Below are 21,083 nucleotides of genomic sequence, written 5' to 3' on the forward strand. Positions count from 1 at the left end.
CAAAAAAAAAAAAAAAAAAAAAAAAAAAAAAAGAAGACAAGAAGACTGTTTCCTATATTACTAAAGAATAAGGCATCCAATGTTCTTATTATAATATTTTTAGTGACCATGAAATCCTGAAACTATAAAAGTTTAAGAGAATGACTGTCAGGAAAATGAAGAAAAAAAAAAAAAGTTTTTTTATCCAGTTGAAGAGTGTATTGAGCAATCTCTAAAGGGACAATGTGCTTGTAGAAGAAGGATGAAAGAATGATGCTGCTTCCTATTTATATAGAGCTTTAAGACTTAATAAGTAAATTCAGGCATTATATAGGTCACCTTGATAGTCACATGATCTGCCTCCAAATCACACTGCCAGTGAGTCCACTAATATGGTCAGCACTCTACAGTTAAGTGAAAGAAAGCAAAACTTCCTATATTCAAAGCAGATGATAAGAAGGCACTGAATAATTGAGGAATGGTAAGAATATTATTCTCAGTTGCTTTGAAAAGGTGTAGGTAAGTGATAATATCCTACAGTAAGTATTTCTATTTGAAGACAGTATGAACAGGTTGGTAAGTTTGTAGAGCAGTCAGATACAGCCAATGTCATGATCATCCTTGACTTCTCCTTTGCCTCAATTCTTTTGCTTTTAGGCAGTCTAAAGGTTGGATGACAAAGGTGTATGTATGTGAATCTGCATCAGGAAAACGTAACTAGACTTTCCTATAACTATTTCCTGGTAACTAAAGGATATATTTAAGAAAACTACATGAAGAAAAACACCTATGCAACTTGGTATTTAGAAAGTTCCTTTTAAATATAAACACAAAGAGAAAAGTAATCTCATTAACTAAATACATATAAACTAGTAAAGTAATAGAATAAAGAAATCTTACTCGGCCAGGCATGGTGGCTCATGCCTGTAATCCCAGCACTTTGGGAGGCAGAGGCACGTGGATCACAAGGTCAGGAGTTCAAGACCAACCTGGTCAAGATGGTGAAACCCTGTCTCTACTAAAAACACAAAAATTAGCTGGGCATGGTGGCGGGTGCCTGCAATCCCAGATACTCAGGAGGCTCAGGCAGAGAATTATTTCACCCTGGGAGGTGAAGGTTGCAGTGAGCTGAGATCACGCCACTGCACTGCGGCGCGGGTGACAAAGCAAGACTCTGTCTCAAAAAAAAAAAAGAAAGAAAAAGAAATCTTAGGCTCAGTTTTTAACTTCCTTGCCACTATAGAACACATCAGAAATAAAACAAAATCACAGCTATGTTGTGGGTCTGATCCTTATCCATAGTTTGAAATATTGTAATAGTCAGCTGGTTGCTGGGGACCACTGATTCAAGACCCCTATGGAAAAGACAGATACAGACAGGTCTCACTCTACGTAACCTCGCCTCAGGATAGGAGCCAGATATTCACTTTGTGAACAATGGCATGTATTCAGGAGAACACACACTTTGGATCTTGCAGTACACTATTCCACTCACAAACTAGAATTCCACCTGCTCTGGCATCTACCGTATTTATTAATTTTGAAAAAATAAATCTGTAGTGATGATCAGGAGATACATTACTCTATTTCCATAAGGATGGGGTCAAAAAGTTTCTAGTACTTATTGCAGGCAAATTCATACTGAGCTAGTTTCAGGAATGTGTGATTATGCATGGTTACGTGCCTGAGGATCACGGTTTCTTAAAATTGCTAAAATATCGAGAGAAAAGAACAGAGCTAGTGTGAGGCTGGTACTTAGGATTAGGCCACTAATATTTTCTACCTACTGTTCACACTGCAAGATACCTGCAATTACCTGGATTCCCGACTTGGAAGAAAGATCTGAACTTGAATACCAATAGTATCATTTCCAAGATTACCACAAACAAGTCACTTCACTTCTCTGCTTCTTGATATTTTTTAGGTTGTAAGAATTAAGTAAAATAATGCATATGAAAGTGGCAGCCCATAAAAGATGCTCAATTAATGTGTCAGCTGGCATTTAGAATCTTGTGCAGTTAAGGTAAAAAGTGCAGTTTCCTTAAAAAGAATCCTTGTCTTCATTTGTCAGTCTCTAGAAGTCCAAATAGCCCTTTGCATGTGCAAAGCATTTAGCAATGCTAGCTGTCCCTTTCCCTATCAAAGTTTATATTCTGAATAAAGAAGGATTTATTTTCTTTATGAAAAGTCTTATATCTCTTTTAAGACCCTGATCCTTAACTGCATTTTATAACACTACTAAGAAATGGAGGAGACAACAAACATTCACTACATTGCAGCAAATTATTGAAGGCAGGGCTTTGAAGGAAAGCTTTACAAAGGGCTTCTAACTCTCCTGTGTACTAACTTGCCAAATAAGCCTCAGTTAGGAAATAATTTCCCATAATCATCTATGTGGCCGTGCTTGGTGGCTCACACCTGTAATCTCAGCACTTTGGGCAGCTGAGGTGGGTGGATCACTTGAGGTAAGGAGTTTGAGACCAGCCTGGCCAATACGGTGAAGCCCCATCTCTACCAAAAATACAAAAATTAGCTGGGTGTAGTGGTGGGGGTCTGTTATCCCAGTTACTTGGGAGGCTGAGACAGGAGAATCACTTGAACCCAGGAGGTGGTGGTTGCAGTGAGCCGAAATCATGCCACTGCACTCCAGCCTGGACAACAAAGAGCAAACCTCTGTCACAAAAAATCCACGTAAACAGCTAAAAATGAGGATGGTTTCCAGTTTTCAAATAACCAACTGCTTGTTGGGAAGTTTATTGTTATATCTGTAGTAGTATGAGGGAATGGTAATTACCTAGGTTATATCATCCAAATAAGTAAACAAAAAAGAAGGAAAAATCCCCTACTAAAAATTTCTTCATTGCAGAATTGTTTCAGTCTGTGACATATTTGTTTGCAGCTTGCTTGACACAAATCCTTATTTCTGAAATGCGGAGATGGTCTTTGTACAGATAACTGGGAAAAAGAAGAAATAGTTCAATAGTTCATCACTCCCTTTCTGGAGCCTCTCCTCCTTTATGCAAGTACTAAGATATCAATATGATCATAATGTATGACAAGTAGAGCTATCTCATGAGCTGGTTTGGGTACTGTTAGCCCAAGGGCTTAAGAGGGAGGAAGACACAGGCTAAAGGCCGGTCTTGGGGCTTTGCTGTGCTTCATTCCAGGTTTATGCTTTCTCTAAACACTTCATTACCCACACTATTGGGATCTGTACTACTTCCCTAATGCTTACTAGCTATCTAATCATGGGCATGTTACTTAATATAAAGAAGCCAATTCTGTGAAGTGGGAATAAATGGTATCTCAGCAGGTTTGTGGGAATTAAATGAGATGGCACATATATCAAAAGTATCTGGGACTTCTGCTTCTAGCCCTAACAAAGTGCTTGATATAGCATGCACCGTGGCATTGTGAATAACTAGAAAAATTGATATAATACCTGAAACAACTGTTTGCAGACACTGGACAATAGGCAGCATTGGATAGTGATACTTGAGAAAAAGGAATAAAGAAGATGAGCCCTATGATCCCTGAGCTTTCCACCTTGAGACACTTCTGGGACAGTGACACAGAGCAGAGCACTGAAGGGGAAAGCCAAGGCAGACTAGAGTTCAGAAAGTCTGAGGTGGCTGGTATTTGCTAGGCAGAATACCAAAGAGAAAGAAATCTCAGATGAAAGGTTCAGAAATCTATATAGGGTCCCAAGTTGAGTCTTGAGTTGGACAGTAAGCTGCACATGCATAAATTCCAAAAGCCTAGCAAAGACAAAATTTTAGGGAAAGACCAACTACCAAGGAATTACGAGCCAAATCATTCTACAGTTCACACTGGATTGGGAGACACTGGAGTTCTGAGCAGTCATAGTAGATACAATTGAATATGCAAGTATTGAAGTGCAAGAAAAGTCATGTCTTAGTAGTGCGGCTAAGTTAGCCAGAGTAAAAGCTACTCTAGGTATACTTTAACAAAGCTTAAAAAGTAAGACTCATAAAAATCATGCTGTTCTGCAACTTCACTGCCTGCCAAAACAAAGCTCAACACTTAAAGGTAACAACATTAAGACACTTGACAATGAAACATTTAAAATATCCAGTATCTTATCAAAAAAAAAGGAGACAAGTGAGGAAGTAAAATGTAACCCAAAGTAGGAGGAACTCCATTTAAAAAAGGAAACTGAAAATGAGAGAAACGATGAAATTAGCAGATGAACATTTTGAAACAACTATTATAAATATGTTCAGGGATTTGAAGGACAGCATGAACCTAGTGAGGTGAGAATAGAAGACTTTTAAAAAGATTATCAAATGCACCTTTCGGCCCTGAAACACAGTATCTTAAATGGAAATTTCATTGTATGGGATTAACAATGAATTAAGACACCATGGATGAAAAGAAAAACACAAGGAGCTTGAAGATCTATCAACAGAAATTATCCAAACTGAAGGACAGAAGAAAAAAAAAAAGTTGGGGGGGCGCAGGAAAGAACCAGGGTCTCATTAACCTGTGGTACACTACTGAGTGATACAACATACGTGTAATTGGAGTCTGAGAGAGAAGAGAGGTAAGACAGAAAAAATAAAGAAATAACAGCAAAAAGTACTTAAATTTGATAAATACAACAAACCCACAGATTCAAGTGACATCTACAGTGGGAATGATCCTTGAACATTTGTTCTGAAAAGCACTTTTTTAGAAAAAGAATTATATTCAAAGTTTCTTTACACAAAATAAAGTTAGATTAAGTATTGTGAGATTACATCACAGCACATGGAACAAAGTCTTATCTCTAGTAGTGTTATGCCAAGTAGGTGGCGGCTTAGGTGTACAGAGGCTGGTTGCTGCCTATTTTGGTGGTCTGTTATTATTTAATACAGGTTTAAATGGCATGTATTAGAATGGACTCCTCTAGTTTTTGCACCTATTAATAAGCTTGGGGTAAAAGAGATGATTTTGCATACTGTCTTCTTAGGGGCTTCAGAGTTGGAATACTTTCCTACTTTTTGTACATTTTAGGAAATGTGACATTTTAAAAGGACAGAAAAGGATGCTTTTCTGTGACTCCTTCTCAGGAAATATGACCTGAAAGGTCATACATGCCTCATAAATTTGAACTACTTAAAGGACAGTAGTTCAGTGAAAAAGAATCTTTCCCTGTTGAATGTATTATGTGACTCTAAAACTACAGTAAGAGGCTGTTTGCTAATCCAGGGTCATCCCCCTCTAGCCTTTGCAGTTGTTGGGATAATTGGGCAAACTGTGCACAAAGTGCTTATTTTGTGTATTCCACTGCCTTACTACATGCCACATTGCTTAACGATACCCCAGCTATACATTTCTCACATCACCCTTCATCACAGATAATGCACAATCTTATCAACTCCCAATCTGACCGTTCATTTCTAGTATCACTGGGCTTATTACACATTCTCTTCCCAGATCCCTTCAATAATTTTTTGTGGTAGTGATAATTTATACAGCACAACAAATGGGGGCCACATGAATGAACTGTACATGGTGAATATCAGAATACCTGGATAAAAAGAGTTTGAGGAGATATTGAAATTTAACATCTTTATGCAGTTGCAAGCAGAGTATAGAATGTTAAAATAATATTTAAGCGGCTAGGCTATTTATGGGTTTTAATAGTCTCTCTTGCATGTCGTTTCCAAGTTGGCAACAGCAAAACCATGGCAACACGAAATTCTTCCCTGCAGTGGAGTTTATGAATGCTTTCTGTTTTCATGACTCAACTCCTTATTTAATTTCCTGTACAGAAAATCAGAGAGATTACTATAGACTGCAATACAGATGTGCTAATCCAAAGACCCTCTCAAAGAAAAACAGATCACAGGTGTCTATGGATGAATTTAAAGATAAAATTTAAAACTGCCTTCACACAGACACATAGCAAAAGTCAACACACTCTTCAGTTAGTCCCAGCTAATCAAAATAGATATTTGAGAATGTTAGCTATTTTATTGACAACTTGGGGACTCGATGTAGACAAACTTTTAGGTTCATGCACCATAAACAGACTGTTTCATTATCATGCCTTTAATCAACACATTTTATGAGGTAAACTAAAAGGAGCTTAAAAGCCTATTTTCTCAGAGATTAGACTGTGAATAATAATAATAGAAACAAACAAAAACCCTAGATATGAAAAGAATATGAAAAAACAAAAACAAAGGCTGACTACATAGATGAACATGAAGACTATGAAATGAATTAATGGAAATCAAAAATTCTAGGCTTACACTTAGATGGTTGTAAGGTTCCGGAGTTTTTAATCGCCCTAACATTTGGCTAGATGTAATGAAATTTATGTAATGCTATCCAGGAGCAATTCTGCGTGATCTGTGCCACTGCCCTCCTCCATCCACACACCTCTGACAACATTATTTTTTTTAACAGTCTAATTCTAGCTACTTTGGTTATGATCTTCGACTGTTCTGGTGCTACGTCCTTCCTCTCTGGCTTTCTCTCCCCCATCACCAGCACTTTTCTGCAATAAATGGCAATGTTGTTTTACAGATAATTTAGCAGATGTACAAAGCACAGCAGGGGGAAAATAAGCTAGTAGGAGGGTCTAAGTATTTCTTACTTTTGGTATCAAGCTGTGCGCGATACTTCTCAAATCCTTTGAGCCGAACTCGCTCTCCCAATAGTTGAAGGAATTCTTCAAAGGCTGGGCCAGCTGACTCATTGTTGTACATCTCTTCTTCAGTGCTCTGTCCAGCTTTGCAGTACATGATGCCTACTTTCTGCTGGTAGTTCAGCTGTGAAGGCAGGTAAGACAATGCATATAAATATAGGCAGATCGACTTTGTTCCACTTAAATGCTAAAAGGTCCTATAAGGCATATGCCCAGAAAATAGCTAACATCTTTCTTCTCTTGAAGTCCTTCTGTGTTTTGTGTCTTTGATCCAAAAAAAAATAAAGTAGAGCAAGTATCTATAAACTTCATGAATTGAGAAAAGGCCAGAAAAATAAATGAAAATTTCCTGCATATAAAGATAATGCATCATTAGGCCAGATCTGTTGATACTATCGGAAATTTCTGTTAATCAATTACAAAGTACAAAATAAAGTTATTTTTTTAAAAAATCCTGATAACTAAAGGCAATTCATTATTGTGTCCCCCCTTTTAAAAGGGAGGCCTTTATAAATTTAAAAGCAGAGGTCTACTTTATAAAACATACTTTAAAATAAACCGTTTTGCACTAAAAGATTCACTAATATGTTTTTTTGTAAAATTAGAAAAGACCTATCTCCCAATACTGTTTTCCCAATATATTAAATTATAAATCTTGCTTATATCTTTGTTACAGCACTACTACCATCAATACTATACTTAGAGAAACTTCTCTTTCAAATAGTTTTCTAAAAGATGAGTGTCTGCAGAGAAACTTTAAAAGAGGCTTCATAATGGCAAATCATCTCGTGGTGAACATTTCTTCCTCACATGCAGTTAAAATGAAGGATTAAGAGATTTACATATAACATTAATCAAAACATTTATTCATCATTGAAAAGTCATTTTGCAAACAAATTTCAAGGTGGTACTACTGATCATTTAACAAGCAATGAGTTTTCAACATAAAAATGTATACTTTGGGCTGGGCACAGTGGCTCACTCCTATAACCCCAGCACTTTGGGAGGCTGAGGGGGGCAGATCACTTGAATCCAAGAGTTCAAGACCAGTTTGGGCAATATGGCAAAACCCTGTCTCTACAAAAAATACAAAAATTAGCCAGGTGTGGTGATGCACACTTGTAGTCCCAGCTACTTGGGAGGTTGAGGTGGGAGGATCATTTGAGCCCGGGAGATCGATGCTGCAGTGAGCCATGATTGTGCCACACACTCCAGCAGCCTGGGCAACAGAGCAAAACTGTCTCAAAAAAAAAAAAAAAAAAAAAAAAAGAAAAAAAAGAAAGAAAAGAAAGAAAAAGGAAAAGAAAAGAAAAGAAAAAGTAGACTTTGAATTCTCCAATGGCATCAGGACAATTCTTACCACTTAATCCTATTACCAGAGTGGCACTGCAACCACCACATCAGTAAGGTTTTGTCTAATAAAAGGAAGGTAAGGGGTGAAATTTTAATAGCTAACATTTACTGAATACCTACTATGTGCCAAATACTATGTGCAGTGTTTAACCTACACTAAATTCTTACCCTCATAATGGCCCACAAGGCAAATACTACACCTGTTTGACAGATGAGCAAAGAGACTGGAGAATGGAAGAGGGAGTAACTAGTCCTGCAGGGAGTGACACAAGATTACAAACTGTCAGTTCCAGTGACTCAGCTCCATTAAATATCACCAGAACTCAACCAGGTTTGTCTTGCTCTATTTCTACCATTGTAACACATGTCTACAACTTCTTATTTGCAATTCTGAAGTTGAAAGGTAGAAACCAAATTTAAGCAAACACATTTCACAGCTAAACTTGATATGGGCCTGACATTAGTACTTTTAATTTATTCATATTTGTGTGAATATTCACACTCTCCCTGAATAACTGATTGTGGGGTGCTGCCCCAGATCTCACTGGGAATATTACTACATGGGTCATGCATTTTTATTACCCCTCTAAAATCTGAAAATTCCTGAATCCTGAAACATAGCTAGCCCTGCCATTTTTTATTAAAGGTCTATGAACTTGAACTACCATTTTCAACTTTCCAAGCCAAATGGTTCAGACAGCGATAACAGAAAATGTCATTGAGGGAAAAAAACCACAAAAAACCCTTGCTTGCTTTGTCCCCCTCCCCTGCACCCTGTTTAGCCGACAAGAAAGCTCAGCAGCCTTTGCATTGTGCATGGACAAAAGAGTTCCTGGAGTTCCATAATCCTATCGGCCTGACTCTATTTTACCTGCACTGGTTCGAGGAAAGTAAGGTTCCAAGTCGGAAACTTGCAAATAACTGGATATACTGATACTGGAATATTTTAAAAATAGCATAAAACCTGACCTATTGCTACCTCAATTATTAACAGAAACATTTGGGACTTAGTTCATTTTTGTATTGCACACATAAGAAAAAAAAAATAGGGTAAAACTTCCGCCCACTACTGACATTTAACCCCTTTCTCAGCTGGCCTGCTTCCAATGGCTGAATGTGGCTAATGCTTAAGGGGAATGCTCCCACAGATGAAGGTTTCATCTTGGCTTTAGAATTGAGCTAAGTATCCTATTAGATCTCAACAAATAAAAAGAGAGAGATAGTCTCGATGTCTATTACAAAGGAAGTCCTTAATACAGCCAGATCCCAGGGCTGAACATTACCTGCCTCTCCTTCCAGGCAGAACAAAGAGATCAAGCAATCTGTAGAGACGAAGGGGCTTTAAGTTACATGTTGTCTGGCTATGCCTCCCAGGACAGACTTCGCTCGCAACAATGTAAAACAAAAGTCATCCTGACTAATGGAAAGCATTACAGTCACACTGAATTTGTAGGTGCCTACTTAAAAATTCTAAGATAGAGGCCTAAGGTCTCATTGTGCAATACTCAAAAGGATTCATTTATTTAAAAAAAAAAAAGTTTCCTGCAGAAAGAAGATAAGAACTTCCCCCAAAGTAGTGGACAAGCAGAATTCAAGGACATGACAATGTGCCTCTTCTGATTGAATTCTCATACCCTAGTGAGCTCCATCTGCAGACAGAACAAACTGGTTTCCCCAGTTGTAAAAGGAATGATCCTTTAAGAGGATTAGGAAATGCCTTTGAAAGTCCAATTTCCTCTGGTTTGAAACTACCAAATGTCACTTGCTGTATCCTCAAAGGTGACAATATGACTGCATCTTGATTTCTACTCCAATTAGATAAAAGGTAGGTGGCATTCTCTGAACTCAGAATCCTTAATTAGCAGCCATGCTCCCAGACAGAATGACATGTTGACACGAAGTTAAGTAAATGTAATCAGGAATATTCTAAAGGAAGCAAATGTACATGGAGGTAAAGCCATGATGTGGGGATTTTGGATTGTTTTGTGGTTATATAAAACGGTATTTATTGTTTGAGAAACACACAAACATACCTATATGGTCTTATGTATCTGTATATACAATGCTTTAAGGTAATGATCAAAATAGAGTTACGATGACACCAGAAGCCCTCCTGGAACAGGCTAGGTTTATCCACAGTTTAGCATTCTGCTTTGGATAACCTCTGGGTCATTTAGGAATGCTGCTGTAATTCATGTCTGCAGATCAGCTGTTCATATGGAGCACTGAGGGATGTGTTGGGCACTCAATAGATGTTTGTGCCTACAAAAGTGATGGTGGTCAGTCCAACAGGACAAAGGCTATATTTGAGATGAAGGTCTTGAATCTCAACAAAGCAAAGGGGTCTTGCAACACCTACTAAAAGTAATGTGAGCTTCTACAGCTGGGAACCAACAGTAGATAAATTTGCTCTTCCTCTCTAGAGTTAAGACACAGACACTGCAATCTGACTTAAACAGGCATAACTTTCTGGAAAGATGCACAATAGTCACAGCCCTGTACTAGAAGAAAGAGATGTGAATAACCAATTCTCAGAGCCGTGTTAGGAAGTTTTGCATTTTACCCCATCTTCCCTGGTATCATGGCCAGAGGAAGGCCACTGGGGTGCACAAACCATGAGAATAACCCAATTCTAACATTCTTATGAAACCTCTACTATTGTCTAATTAAATTTAGAAATTTAAAATAGTCACTATGAGTTATTTCATTGTGCAACAGTTCTTGAAGTGTAGACTGTGAACTTCTGAACATCTCTGAGAATCTTCTTGTGGGGAGTGATGAATCATGACATCAAAACTTTCTTTATAACACCATTAGAGTCAATCTGGTATTTTCCACGGACATATGCACTCAGGTGCATATGTCAAATTGCCGGCATCTTAGCATGGATCAAACAGTGGCCCCAAACTATAACAGCACTCCTTATGTTCTTTTTCTCTGCTATACAGTCACTCCTTCCCCAAATAAAAATCCAGTTAAAAATGTCCTTGATAAAGCAGTCAAATATTAACTTGTATTAAATGTAGACAATGAGTACATGCTTTTTAATATTCCATGTGATGAAATGAAGCGTGTATTTAAAGCATCTTTTGCCTACTGAAGTACCTTATGGTATCTCAAAAGCAGAAGCACTTGTTCAACTGAGCTGGAAGATGAACTCTGTGTCTCCTTCATATAAGACTGCTAGGCAGAATAATTTTCCCCTTAACCCACCTACTTCCTAATCCCTTGATCCTGTGAATATGTAATGTTAATGGTAAAGGGGAACTCAGATTACAGGTGGATTTAAGATTGCTAATTAGCATAAGGGGAGAGTAGCCTAGATTATCCAGATGGGCCCAATGACTGAAAGGTCCTTAAAAGTGGAAGAGGAAGGCAGAAAATGATAATCAGAAAAAGACAATGGAGGTGAGGCGGAGTCAGAGGGATGCAACACTGTTGGCTTTGGAGATGGAGGGCTATGAGCCAAGGCACACGGACAGCCACTAAAAGCCAAAAAGGCCAAATACAGATTCACCTGTGGAGCCCCCACAAAGGACACAGGCCTGCCAACACCTTGATTTTAGCCCAGTGAGACCCATATTGAATTTCTAACCTATGGAACTGTAAAATAACGAATCATTTTTTTTTTTAAGGAACTGAGTAGGAGTAATTTCTTATAGCAGCAATAAAAACATAACTAAAATCACCATTTTCATATGAAAGAACAAACAACAAATTATAATTATGCAGTCTTGTGTATTTGGGAGATACTGTCTTGAAAATAAAATGGGGAATCTGTTACTTCAGCAAAAGCAACTGACAATATTTCCTGACAATAACAGAATTTAAGCTCTAAAGCAAAATTTAAATTTTGGGAAACTTACACCAAAAGGGTGTAAGTTTTTGGCATAAGTTCTCACTATGAGCTTGCAAGCTTCCCAACACTTAAATCTTTTTCTAATAAGATCAATTGAATATTCTCCTTATTGTAAACTAAGTAAACACCTACAAAATCTGCATAAGAGGACCAATTTTTCCAAATGAAGGATGCATGAAATTACAAAATCATGGATGAGTAAAAGATTCATTCAAGGCCAGTCATGGTGGTTCATGCCTGTAATCCTGGCACTTTGAGAAGCCAACGCAGGAGGATCACTTGAGGCCAGGAGTTCAAGACCAGCCAAGGGCAACACAGTGAGATCCTGTCTCTCTAAAACAAAAGAAAAATTAGGTGGGTATGGTGGCATGTGCTTGCAATTCCAGGACTTGGAAGCTAAGTTGGGAGGATGGCTTAAGCCCAGGAGATCAAGGCTGTAGTAAGCCATGATTATGCCACTGCACTCCAGCCTGTGCAACAGAGTTCCACCCTGTCTTAAAAAAAAAAAAAAAAGATTCATTCAAAGTGCATGAAAGTCAATGAATTTTTAATTTAACAGAATACACTCATGATTTCAGATTCCACATTGCTATTAACCTTTAAGAAACCACCACTTGTTGAGTTTTGGTGTTATATCAGAGGAAAATATCCACAGTTAATTGAAAGGGCCATACGAAAGTCCTTCCTTTCCCAAATACATAAACTCTTGTGAGGCCAGATTTTCTTTATCTACTCCAACCAAAACAACATATTGTAACAGACTCACAGCAGATGCACATATGTGAGTCCAACTGCCTTCTATTAAGCCAGACATTAAAGAGAGCTGAAAAAATAATACTTCCTTTGCACTAGTTTTCCATTTTAGAAAACCTTTTTCACAAACGTGATACTTATATTAACATGTAATCATTTTATTATTTTTTTAAATAACAATATTTTAAAATTTATTTTGATTGTAATGTGGTAAATAAACACAAACAAAAAAGTCAAATAAACAAAAAGCTCTTTGGGATCCTTAACTTTTAAAAGAATGAAGGAACTCAGACATAAACATCTGAGAACTGTATTGCTATGCTTTCTTTTCCATTTCTCTAATGACTAAAAAAGTCATCTAACTTTTCCTATGTTCATCGGTTATTTTGATAACCTTTCTTCTGAAAGTCAGGATTTTTCCCTTTGGCTGCTGTTAAGATTCTCTGTTTATCACTAGCGGGAAACAATTTGATTATGGGTGTTGGTGTCATTTTCTGCATGTTTCTTATTCTTAGGGCTCATTGAGTTTCTTGGGTCTGCTTGCATCACATGTGGAAAATCTGGAACTATTATTTCCTCAACTACTTTTTCTGGTAGTTCCTATCTCCTCTGGGGACTCCAATTATATGAATATTAGGTGAGGTGAAGTCATCTCACGGTACATTGGATTAATGCTGGTTTTTTGCAATTGTTTCTGTTGCTATGTCATCAAGTTCACTAATCCTTTCTTCTACAATGTCTATTATGCTATTAATTCTATCCAGTGTATTTTTCAACTCAGATATTATAGCTTTCATATCTATAAATAGAAAATGTTTATGTTTTACAGATTTCTACTTAATATGTTCAATCTTCCCACTTCCTGAACTTACAAAAAGACATCAGAGTCATTTTTGTGGTTTTAATTATTTAATTATTTTATCTCCTTCCCCACTATAGGTCATATGCTCCTGCTTACAGTTTTTAATTAAATGACTGTGCTGGATATTGCTGTATTCCTATAAAGTATTATTGAGCTAAGTTCTGGATCACATTTAAATTGCTTGGCAATAGATTGAGCCTTTCAGTTCTTGCTTTTAAACTCTGGTTGTGTCAGAGCAGTATTTAGTCTAAGGATAATTCTGCCCCACTATTGAGGCAAAAGCATTGAGGCTCTACTCAATGCCATGTAAATTATAAGGTTTTCCAGTCTGGTTTGCAGGAGTTGAAACTATCTGCACTAGGGGTAGTCTGCTTATGGTTTTCTGCTCTTGATAGTCTCTGTGCTCTGCAAATTCTAGCCTCCCTGGACTCACATGTCAATCTCAAATCAGGAAGGCCTCTGGGCTTCAACTGGGTATCCCCTCCCTATACTGTAGCCTGGAAACTCTCTTCAGGCAGAAAGCTGGTGCAATCTTAGGTTTCACCTCATTTGTTTCCCCTCCCAGGCAATCAATATCCTTCACTGCCTGATGTCCAACATTACAAAAAGCATTGTTTCATTGTTTTGTCTAGTTTTTAAGTTGTTTCAGATGGAAGGTTAAAATGAAGCCCCTCTTGCTTAATCTTATCAAGAAGCAGAAATTTGCCTTCAGTTTTTAAATCAACTTTATTGATGTGTAATTTCTGAATAGTAAATACATCTGTTTGAGGCGTATAAGTTAATAACTTTTGACAAACCCCCAACACAATCAAAATAAAGAACATTTCCATTACCCGAATAGCTCCTGGTTCCCCTTTGCAGTCCATCCCTACATCATCTAACAGCTTCAGGCAACCACTGTCCTAATTTTATTTTTTACTATAAATTAGTTTTGTCTACATTTTAAAGAATTTTGTGGGGGAATAATTCATTGTGAGGCATACTCTTTGAGCACTTTAGAAATGTCTTCTGGCTTCCATTTTTTCTTCAGGCTTTATCGCCCAGTAAATGTTTAACAGTCTTGTTGTTCTTTGAAGGTATTTTTCCATCTGGCTATTTTAAAAGATTTTTCTCTTTTTCTTTTATTTTCAGCAATTTTTACTATGAGCCTACATTTGATTTTCTTTAATATTACCTTGCTTAGGGTGGACATAGCTCTTTGATTATAACTTAATGCATGTCTTTCATCAGTTCTGGAAATTTCTCTATTAGCATGTCCTCAAATATTGCCTTTATTCCCAAATAATGCATAAATATCTTCTCTTCTTCTGGAAATCCAAGCATACATATATTTTGCCATTACCCACATGCCTTTCAGACATATTTCTATATTTTTCCATGTTTTCTTGTCTCCATTCTTTAGATATAATTTTTCTGACAATCTGTCTTCATCAATTCTCTCTCTTCTACTGTGTCCAATATGCTCTTAAACACAGCTACTTTTAAATGAGTCTAACTTTAGGGGGATTTTAGTTTTAGTGTTTCAATATAGGCTGGGTGCAGTGGCTCACGCCTGTAATCCCAGCACTTTGGAAGGCCAAGGCGGGTGGATTACTTGAGGTCAGGAGTTCGAGACCAGCCTGGCCAACATCGTAAAACCGCTTTTCTACTAAAAATACAAAAATTAGCCGGGTGTAGGGGCACAAGCTTGTAATCCCAGCTAGTTGGCAGGCTGAGGCTTGAAAACCACTTGAACTCAGGAGGTGGAGGTTGCAGTGAGCCATGATCGTGCCACTGTACTCCAGCCTAGGCGACAGCATGAGACTCCATCTCAAAGAAAACAAAAAAAGAATTTCAATATGATTGTTTTACAGATTTGAGTTCTCTAGTGAGCCTTGAATTCAACTGGTAATCTGCAAAGCCCTATGAAAGCTCTGATTTGATCTGATCACTGAAAGCTCTGATCTTGTCTCCTTTTTATCTGCTGCTTTATGCTAGATGTAAAAGTTCCAAGATTCTTACCTATCACTGAAAGCTCTGATCTGTCTCCTTTTTATCTGCTGCTTTATGCTAGATGTAAAAGTTCCAAGATTCTTACCTATCAGCAAATGTCTAAGGGAAAAAAGCACTGTAAAATATTGTTAGTCTTGATAAATCCCTATTTCTCAATATTTTTTTTTCTAGATTAAGCTCTTTTATTTTTTTGAGACAGAGTCTTGCTCTGTTGCCCAGGCTGGAGTGCAGTGGTGCGATCTCGGCTCACTGCAACCTCCACCTCCCAGGTTCAAGCAATTCTCCTGCTTCAGTTTCCTGAGTAGCTGAGACTATAGGCGCATGCTACCATGCCCAGCTAATTCTTGTATTTTTAGTAGAGACAGGGTTTCACTATGTTGGCCAGACTGGTCTCAAACTCCTGACCTTGTGATCTGCCCGTCTCGGCCTCCCAAAGTGCTGGGATTACAGACATGAGCCACTGTGCCCAACCTAGATCAAGCTCTTGGTGCCACATCTAAGAATTCTTAACCAAGCTCAATGCCCCAAAGAGTTTCTCCTATGTTTTTCTCAAAGAAATCTTAATACTTGTAGATTTCAATCCATGATCTATTTGAATCAATTTTTGATGCTTAAAAGTCAAGGTTTATGCAGGGGGCACGGTGGTTCACGTCTGTAATCCCAGCACTTTGGGAGGCTGAGGTGGGTAGATCACTTGAGATAAGGAGTTCAAGACCAGCTTGGCCAACATGGTGAAACCCTGTCTCTACTAAAAATAGAAAACTTAGCCAGGCATGGGGAGGCAGAGGTTCAATGAGCCAAGATCATGCCATTGCAATCCAGCCTGGGCAACACAGCAAGACTCAGTCTCAAATTAAAAAAAAAAAAAACCCAAAAAGTCCAGGTTCATTATTTTGTTTATGGATGTCCAGTTGTCCCAGCACTGTCTGAAAAGCCTGTCTTTCCTCCACTGAATTGCGTTTACATCTATGCCAAAAATCAGCTAGATCTATTTGTGTGGGGCTGTTCTCTATTTCTTGTTTCTCTATTCTACTGATCCCTGTGTCTATCCTCCCAGCAATGCCGCACGGTCTTGACTGCTGTAGCAATACAACATGTCTTGAAATGAGAATAATTTCTTCCACACCAATTCCTCTTTCTCAAATTGTTTTAGGTATTCTAGTTCCTTTGTTTTTTCCATATAAACTTTAGAATAATCTTGTCAATAACTACAAAAAAGGCGTGCTGGAATTTTGATAAAAATTAAGAAGTTAAACTTTATATAAGTTTGGAGAAAGCTGACATGATTAATATATGTTCACTCTCTCAATTTATGAATATATTCTGCCTCTCCATTTATTTAGTTCTTTGGTTTTTTTAGAGACAGGACTTAATTTGTCACCCAGGCTGGAGTGTAGTAGGATAATCATAGCTCATGGCAGCCTTGAAACCTGGGCTCAAGCGATCCTCCTGCCTCAGCCTCCTGAGTAACTGGAGCTACAGGTGTACACCACACCTGGTTAAATTTTTAAATTTTTTTGTAGAGACAGGATCTCACTACATTGCCCAGGCTGCTTTTGAATTATCGGGTTCAAGCAATTCTCCTTCCTTGGCCTCCCAAAACGCCAGAATTACAGAAGTGAGCCATCATGCCCAGCATGAGGATTTTGATTCTTGCATCAGGGTTTTGTTCAAGTCCTATTCATGTTTTGTTAGTCACACGCCCAAGTTTTTGTTTATGTTTTGAGATGAGGTCTTACTGTGTTGCCTGGGCTTGTCTTAAACTCCTGGGTTCAAGTGATCTTTCTGCTTCCTGAGTATCTGGGATTACAGGCACATGCTACCATGTCTGGCTCCAAGTTCTGTGTTTGTTTGCTTAGGGACTGTAAATAGTAAATTTTAATTTCAGTGTCCACATATTCACTGAAAGAAATCTAACTGATTTTTATAAGTTGGTGTTGAACCATACAACCTTGCTAAACACATTTTGTAGTTTCAGGTTGTTTGTTTACAGATTCCTTAGGGTTTTGTACATAGACCAGCATGTCATCTGAAATAGGAGTTTTATTTTTCCCATTCCCGTATCCATATGCCTTTTCTTTTTCTTGCCTTATTGCACTGACCAACTTCCCATACTATGCTGAATAGCAGTGGCAACAGCACATATCCTTCCCTTTCTCCAGTCTCTCACTATTAAGAAAACTGCAAGCTATAGAAGTTTTGTAGATGTTCTTCATAAAGCAGAGAAAGTTCCTAGTTTTTATCAAAACTAAGTTCAAATTTTATCAAATGGTTTTTCTCCATCACTTGATATTATCACGTGATTTTTCTTCTTTAGTCTGTTAGTATGATGGGCTACAGTAAATTTTTGTCAACACTGAATCAGCCTTGCATCTCTAGAATAAATCCAACTAGGTCATAGTCTACAATTTCTTTTCTACTTTATTACATTTGCTATTTTTTTTTCCAGGAATTTTACATGTACATTCATGAGGGATGTGGTCAGTAGTTTGTTTTTTCCTACCTTTGTCTGGCTTTGGTATCAAGGCTTCATAAAGTGAAATGTAAAATGTTCCTTATCTTGTATTTTCTCGAAGCAATTGTGCAGAACTGGTGATAATCTTTCTTGAAATCTTAGGTAGAATTCTCCAAGAAAATCATCTGGCCCAGTGGGTTTCATTTTTGGAGTTTTGAAGTTATGAATTTAATTTTTTTCAATAATCACAGGCTATTCAAACATTCTATTTCAGTCAGCTGAGTTGTGACAGTGTTTTTTGAGGAGTTGTCCCATTTCGTCTTGTCGAAATTATATATATTCAGTTGTATACAGTATCCCTTCAATAAACTGTTGCTACTGGGAGGGTTGGTGGTAATATCTCATTTCATTCCTGATAGAGTAGTGCTCCCGTATTCATGAGGGCTATGTTCCAAGACCTTCAGTGAATGCCTGAAACCATGGATAGTACCAAACCTTATATAACTATATGCCATGTTTTTCCCTATGCCTAAAAATCTATAATGAAGTTGTTATTTATTTTTTTTAAGAGTCTCACTCTGTCACACAGCCTGGAGCACAGTGGCTTGGTCATGGCTTACTAAAGCCTCCAACTTCTAGACTCAATTGATCCTCCTGCTTCAGTCTCTTGAGTAGGTGGAACTACAGACATGAGCCACCAGGCCTAGATAAATTTTTTTATGTTTCATAGAGATGGTGTCTCACTATGTTGCCCAGGCTGATCTTGAACTTCTGGCCTCAAATGGTTCTCCCACTTCAGCCTCCTGAGTTGCTGAGATCATAGATGTAAGCCACTGAGCCCTGCTCAATAAAATTTAATTTATAAATCAGACATAGTAAGAAATTAACAACTAGTTATAAAATAGATCAATTATAACAATATAATGTAATAAAAGTTAAGTGAAACTTTCTCAAAATATCTTGTACTCTGCTATTTTCAGACCACAGTTGACTGCAGAAAGTGAAACCACGAATAATGAGGGACTACTGTGTTGACAAGATTTGTATCGTCTCTGTTTTTCTTTCTCAGTCTTGTTAGGGGATTTTCAATTTTATCAATTTTTTCAAAGATCTAGCTCTGTGTGTGTGTGTGTCTCTCTCTCTCTCTCTCTGTGTGTGTGTGTGTGTGTGTGTGTGTGTGTGTGTGTGTGTGTGTACAGGATCTGGGCTTTATGAAAAAATTTTAAGGACCAAAAGATGTAGCTTTTTAAAAAAAAAAAAAAAAAAACGGAGTCTCATTCTGTCGTTCAGGCTGGAGGGCAGTGGCACAATCTTGGCTCACTGCAACCTCTGCCTCCCAGGTTCAAGTAAATCTGCCTCAGCCTCTTGAGTAGCTGGGACTACAGGTGGGTGCCAACATGGCCCACCTAATTTTTGTATTTTTAGTAGAGACACAGTTTCACCATGTTGGCCAGGCTGGTCTTAAGTGATCCTACCACCTCCGCCTCCCAAAGTGTTGGGATTATAGGTATGAGCCACCACTCCCAGCCAGGTCTAGCTTTTTCTTTCATTAATTTCCTTTAATGTTTTTCTATTTTCAATTTCATTAATTTATGCTCTATACCATTTCCTTCTTTCTACTTGCTTTGGATTTATTTTGCTCTTTTCTTTCTAGTAACATAAGGTTACAACCTAAGATTTCTGGTGTGAGATGTTTTGTCTTTTCTAACGCTGCATTTAGTACTGCAAATTTCCCCCTCAGCCTGCTTTAATTGTATCCCCCAAAATCTCATATGTTGTCTTTTCCTTCCCATTCAGTTTACATACATTTCTTCATTTCCCTTCAAGTGTTTTCTTTGACCCACTGGTTATTTAGAAATCTGTTTTTTAGTTTCCAAGTGCCCAGAGATTTTTCTATTATGTTTGTTATTTCTAGTTTGATTCCATTTCCATTTTTATTAGAAAACACACTTTTTGTCATTTTATTTTTTTTAAATTTGAGGATGTTTATTTCATGGGACAGGATATAGTCTATCTTGGCATACATTCCATGTGCACATTAAAAGAACACATATTCTGCTGTTATGAGTGAAGTATTTTATGTCAATTAGATATTTTTAGTTGATTTTGTGAAGTTCTATGTCTTTGCTGATTTTGTCTAGTTGTCTTTTCCATTGTTGAAGAAGAGATGCTAAAATCACCAACTGTAATTGTGTATTTACCCATTTCTCCTTTTAGTTTCATCTATCTTTTTTTTTTTTCTTCACATTACAGGCGTTGGATGCATACATATTTAGGATTGCTGTCTTTTTCGTGGATTGACCTCTTCATCATTATGTAATGATCCTTTCTGTCTCTGTTAATTTCTTTGCTCTGAATTCTACTTTATCTGACATTATTAAGCCATTATAGCTTTCCTTTGATTCATGTTTGCATGGTACATCTTTTTCCATTCTTTGCTTTCAACTTACTTATTCCAGCAACTCTATAGTTTATATTACTGGACAATGCTTTTTAAAATCCATTCTGCCTATCTCTGTCCTTTAATTGGTATATTTGGATCTTTTGCTTTCAATGAATTTCTGCATTAGAGTTTAAGTCTGTCATTTTATCTTATTTTTCATTTATTTTCTTTACCTTGTCTTTCTGAGAACTACTTGAGTGCTCTTTAGAATCGCTTTTTGATTAATCTATAGAGCTTTTGAATTTATCTCTTAGTCTTAATTTTTAGTGATTGCTCTATGTATTACTATATATATCTTTATCTACATAGCTGATATCTACATGCATCAACATTTTACCAATTGAAGCAAAGTGTAGAAACTTTACCTCTCTTAGTCTCTTTACTCTCCCCCATTTATAAAATACTTATCTTTAAAAATTCCTGGCTGGGCGCGGTGGCTCACGCCTGTAATCCCAGCACTTTCGGAGGCCGAGGCGGGTGGATCACGAGGTCAAGAGATCGAGACCATCCTGGTCAACATGGCGAAACCCCGTCTCTACTAAAAATACAAAAAATCAGCTGGGCATGGTGGCGCATGCCTGTAATCCCAGCTACTCAGGAGGCTGAGGCAGGAGAATTGCCTGAACCCAGGAGGCGGAGGTCGCGGTGAGCCGAGATCGCGCCATTGCACTCCAGTCTGGGTAACAAGAGTGAAACTCCGTCTCAAAAAAAAAAAAAAAAAAAAAAAAA

The 21,083-nt window shown here is 37.6% G+C and overlaps 1 protein-coding gene across 16 annotated transcripts in view; it reads right to left on the reverse strand.

The window, feature by feature from the left end:
- Positions 1–21,083, reverse strand: part of SIPA1L1 (signal induced proliferation associated 1 like 1) — a 398,250-nt gene that overhangs the window by 83,410 nt on the left and 293,757 nt on the right. For all 16 annotated transcript variants that reach the window (XM_032245719.1, XM_032245716.1, XM_032245723.1 and 13 more), the window contains one exon: positions 6,587–6,761. In XM_032245719.1, coding sequence (XP_032101610.1) covers positions 6,587–6,761 — 175 coding nt within the window. The remainder of the gene's footprint in view (positions 1–6,586; positions 6,762–21,083) is intronic.

This window comes from Sapajus apella, unplaced genomic scaffold (assembly GCF_009761245.1).
Source record: "Sapajus apella isolate SASKATOON/1434 unplaced genomic scaffold, GSC_monkey_1.0 scaffold59, whole genome shotgun sequence".
NCBI lineage: Eukaryota > Metazoa > Chordata > Mammalia > Primates > Cebidae > Sapajus > Sapajus apella.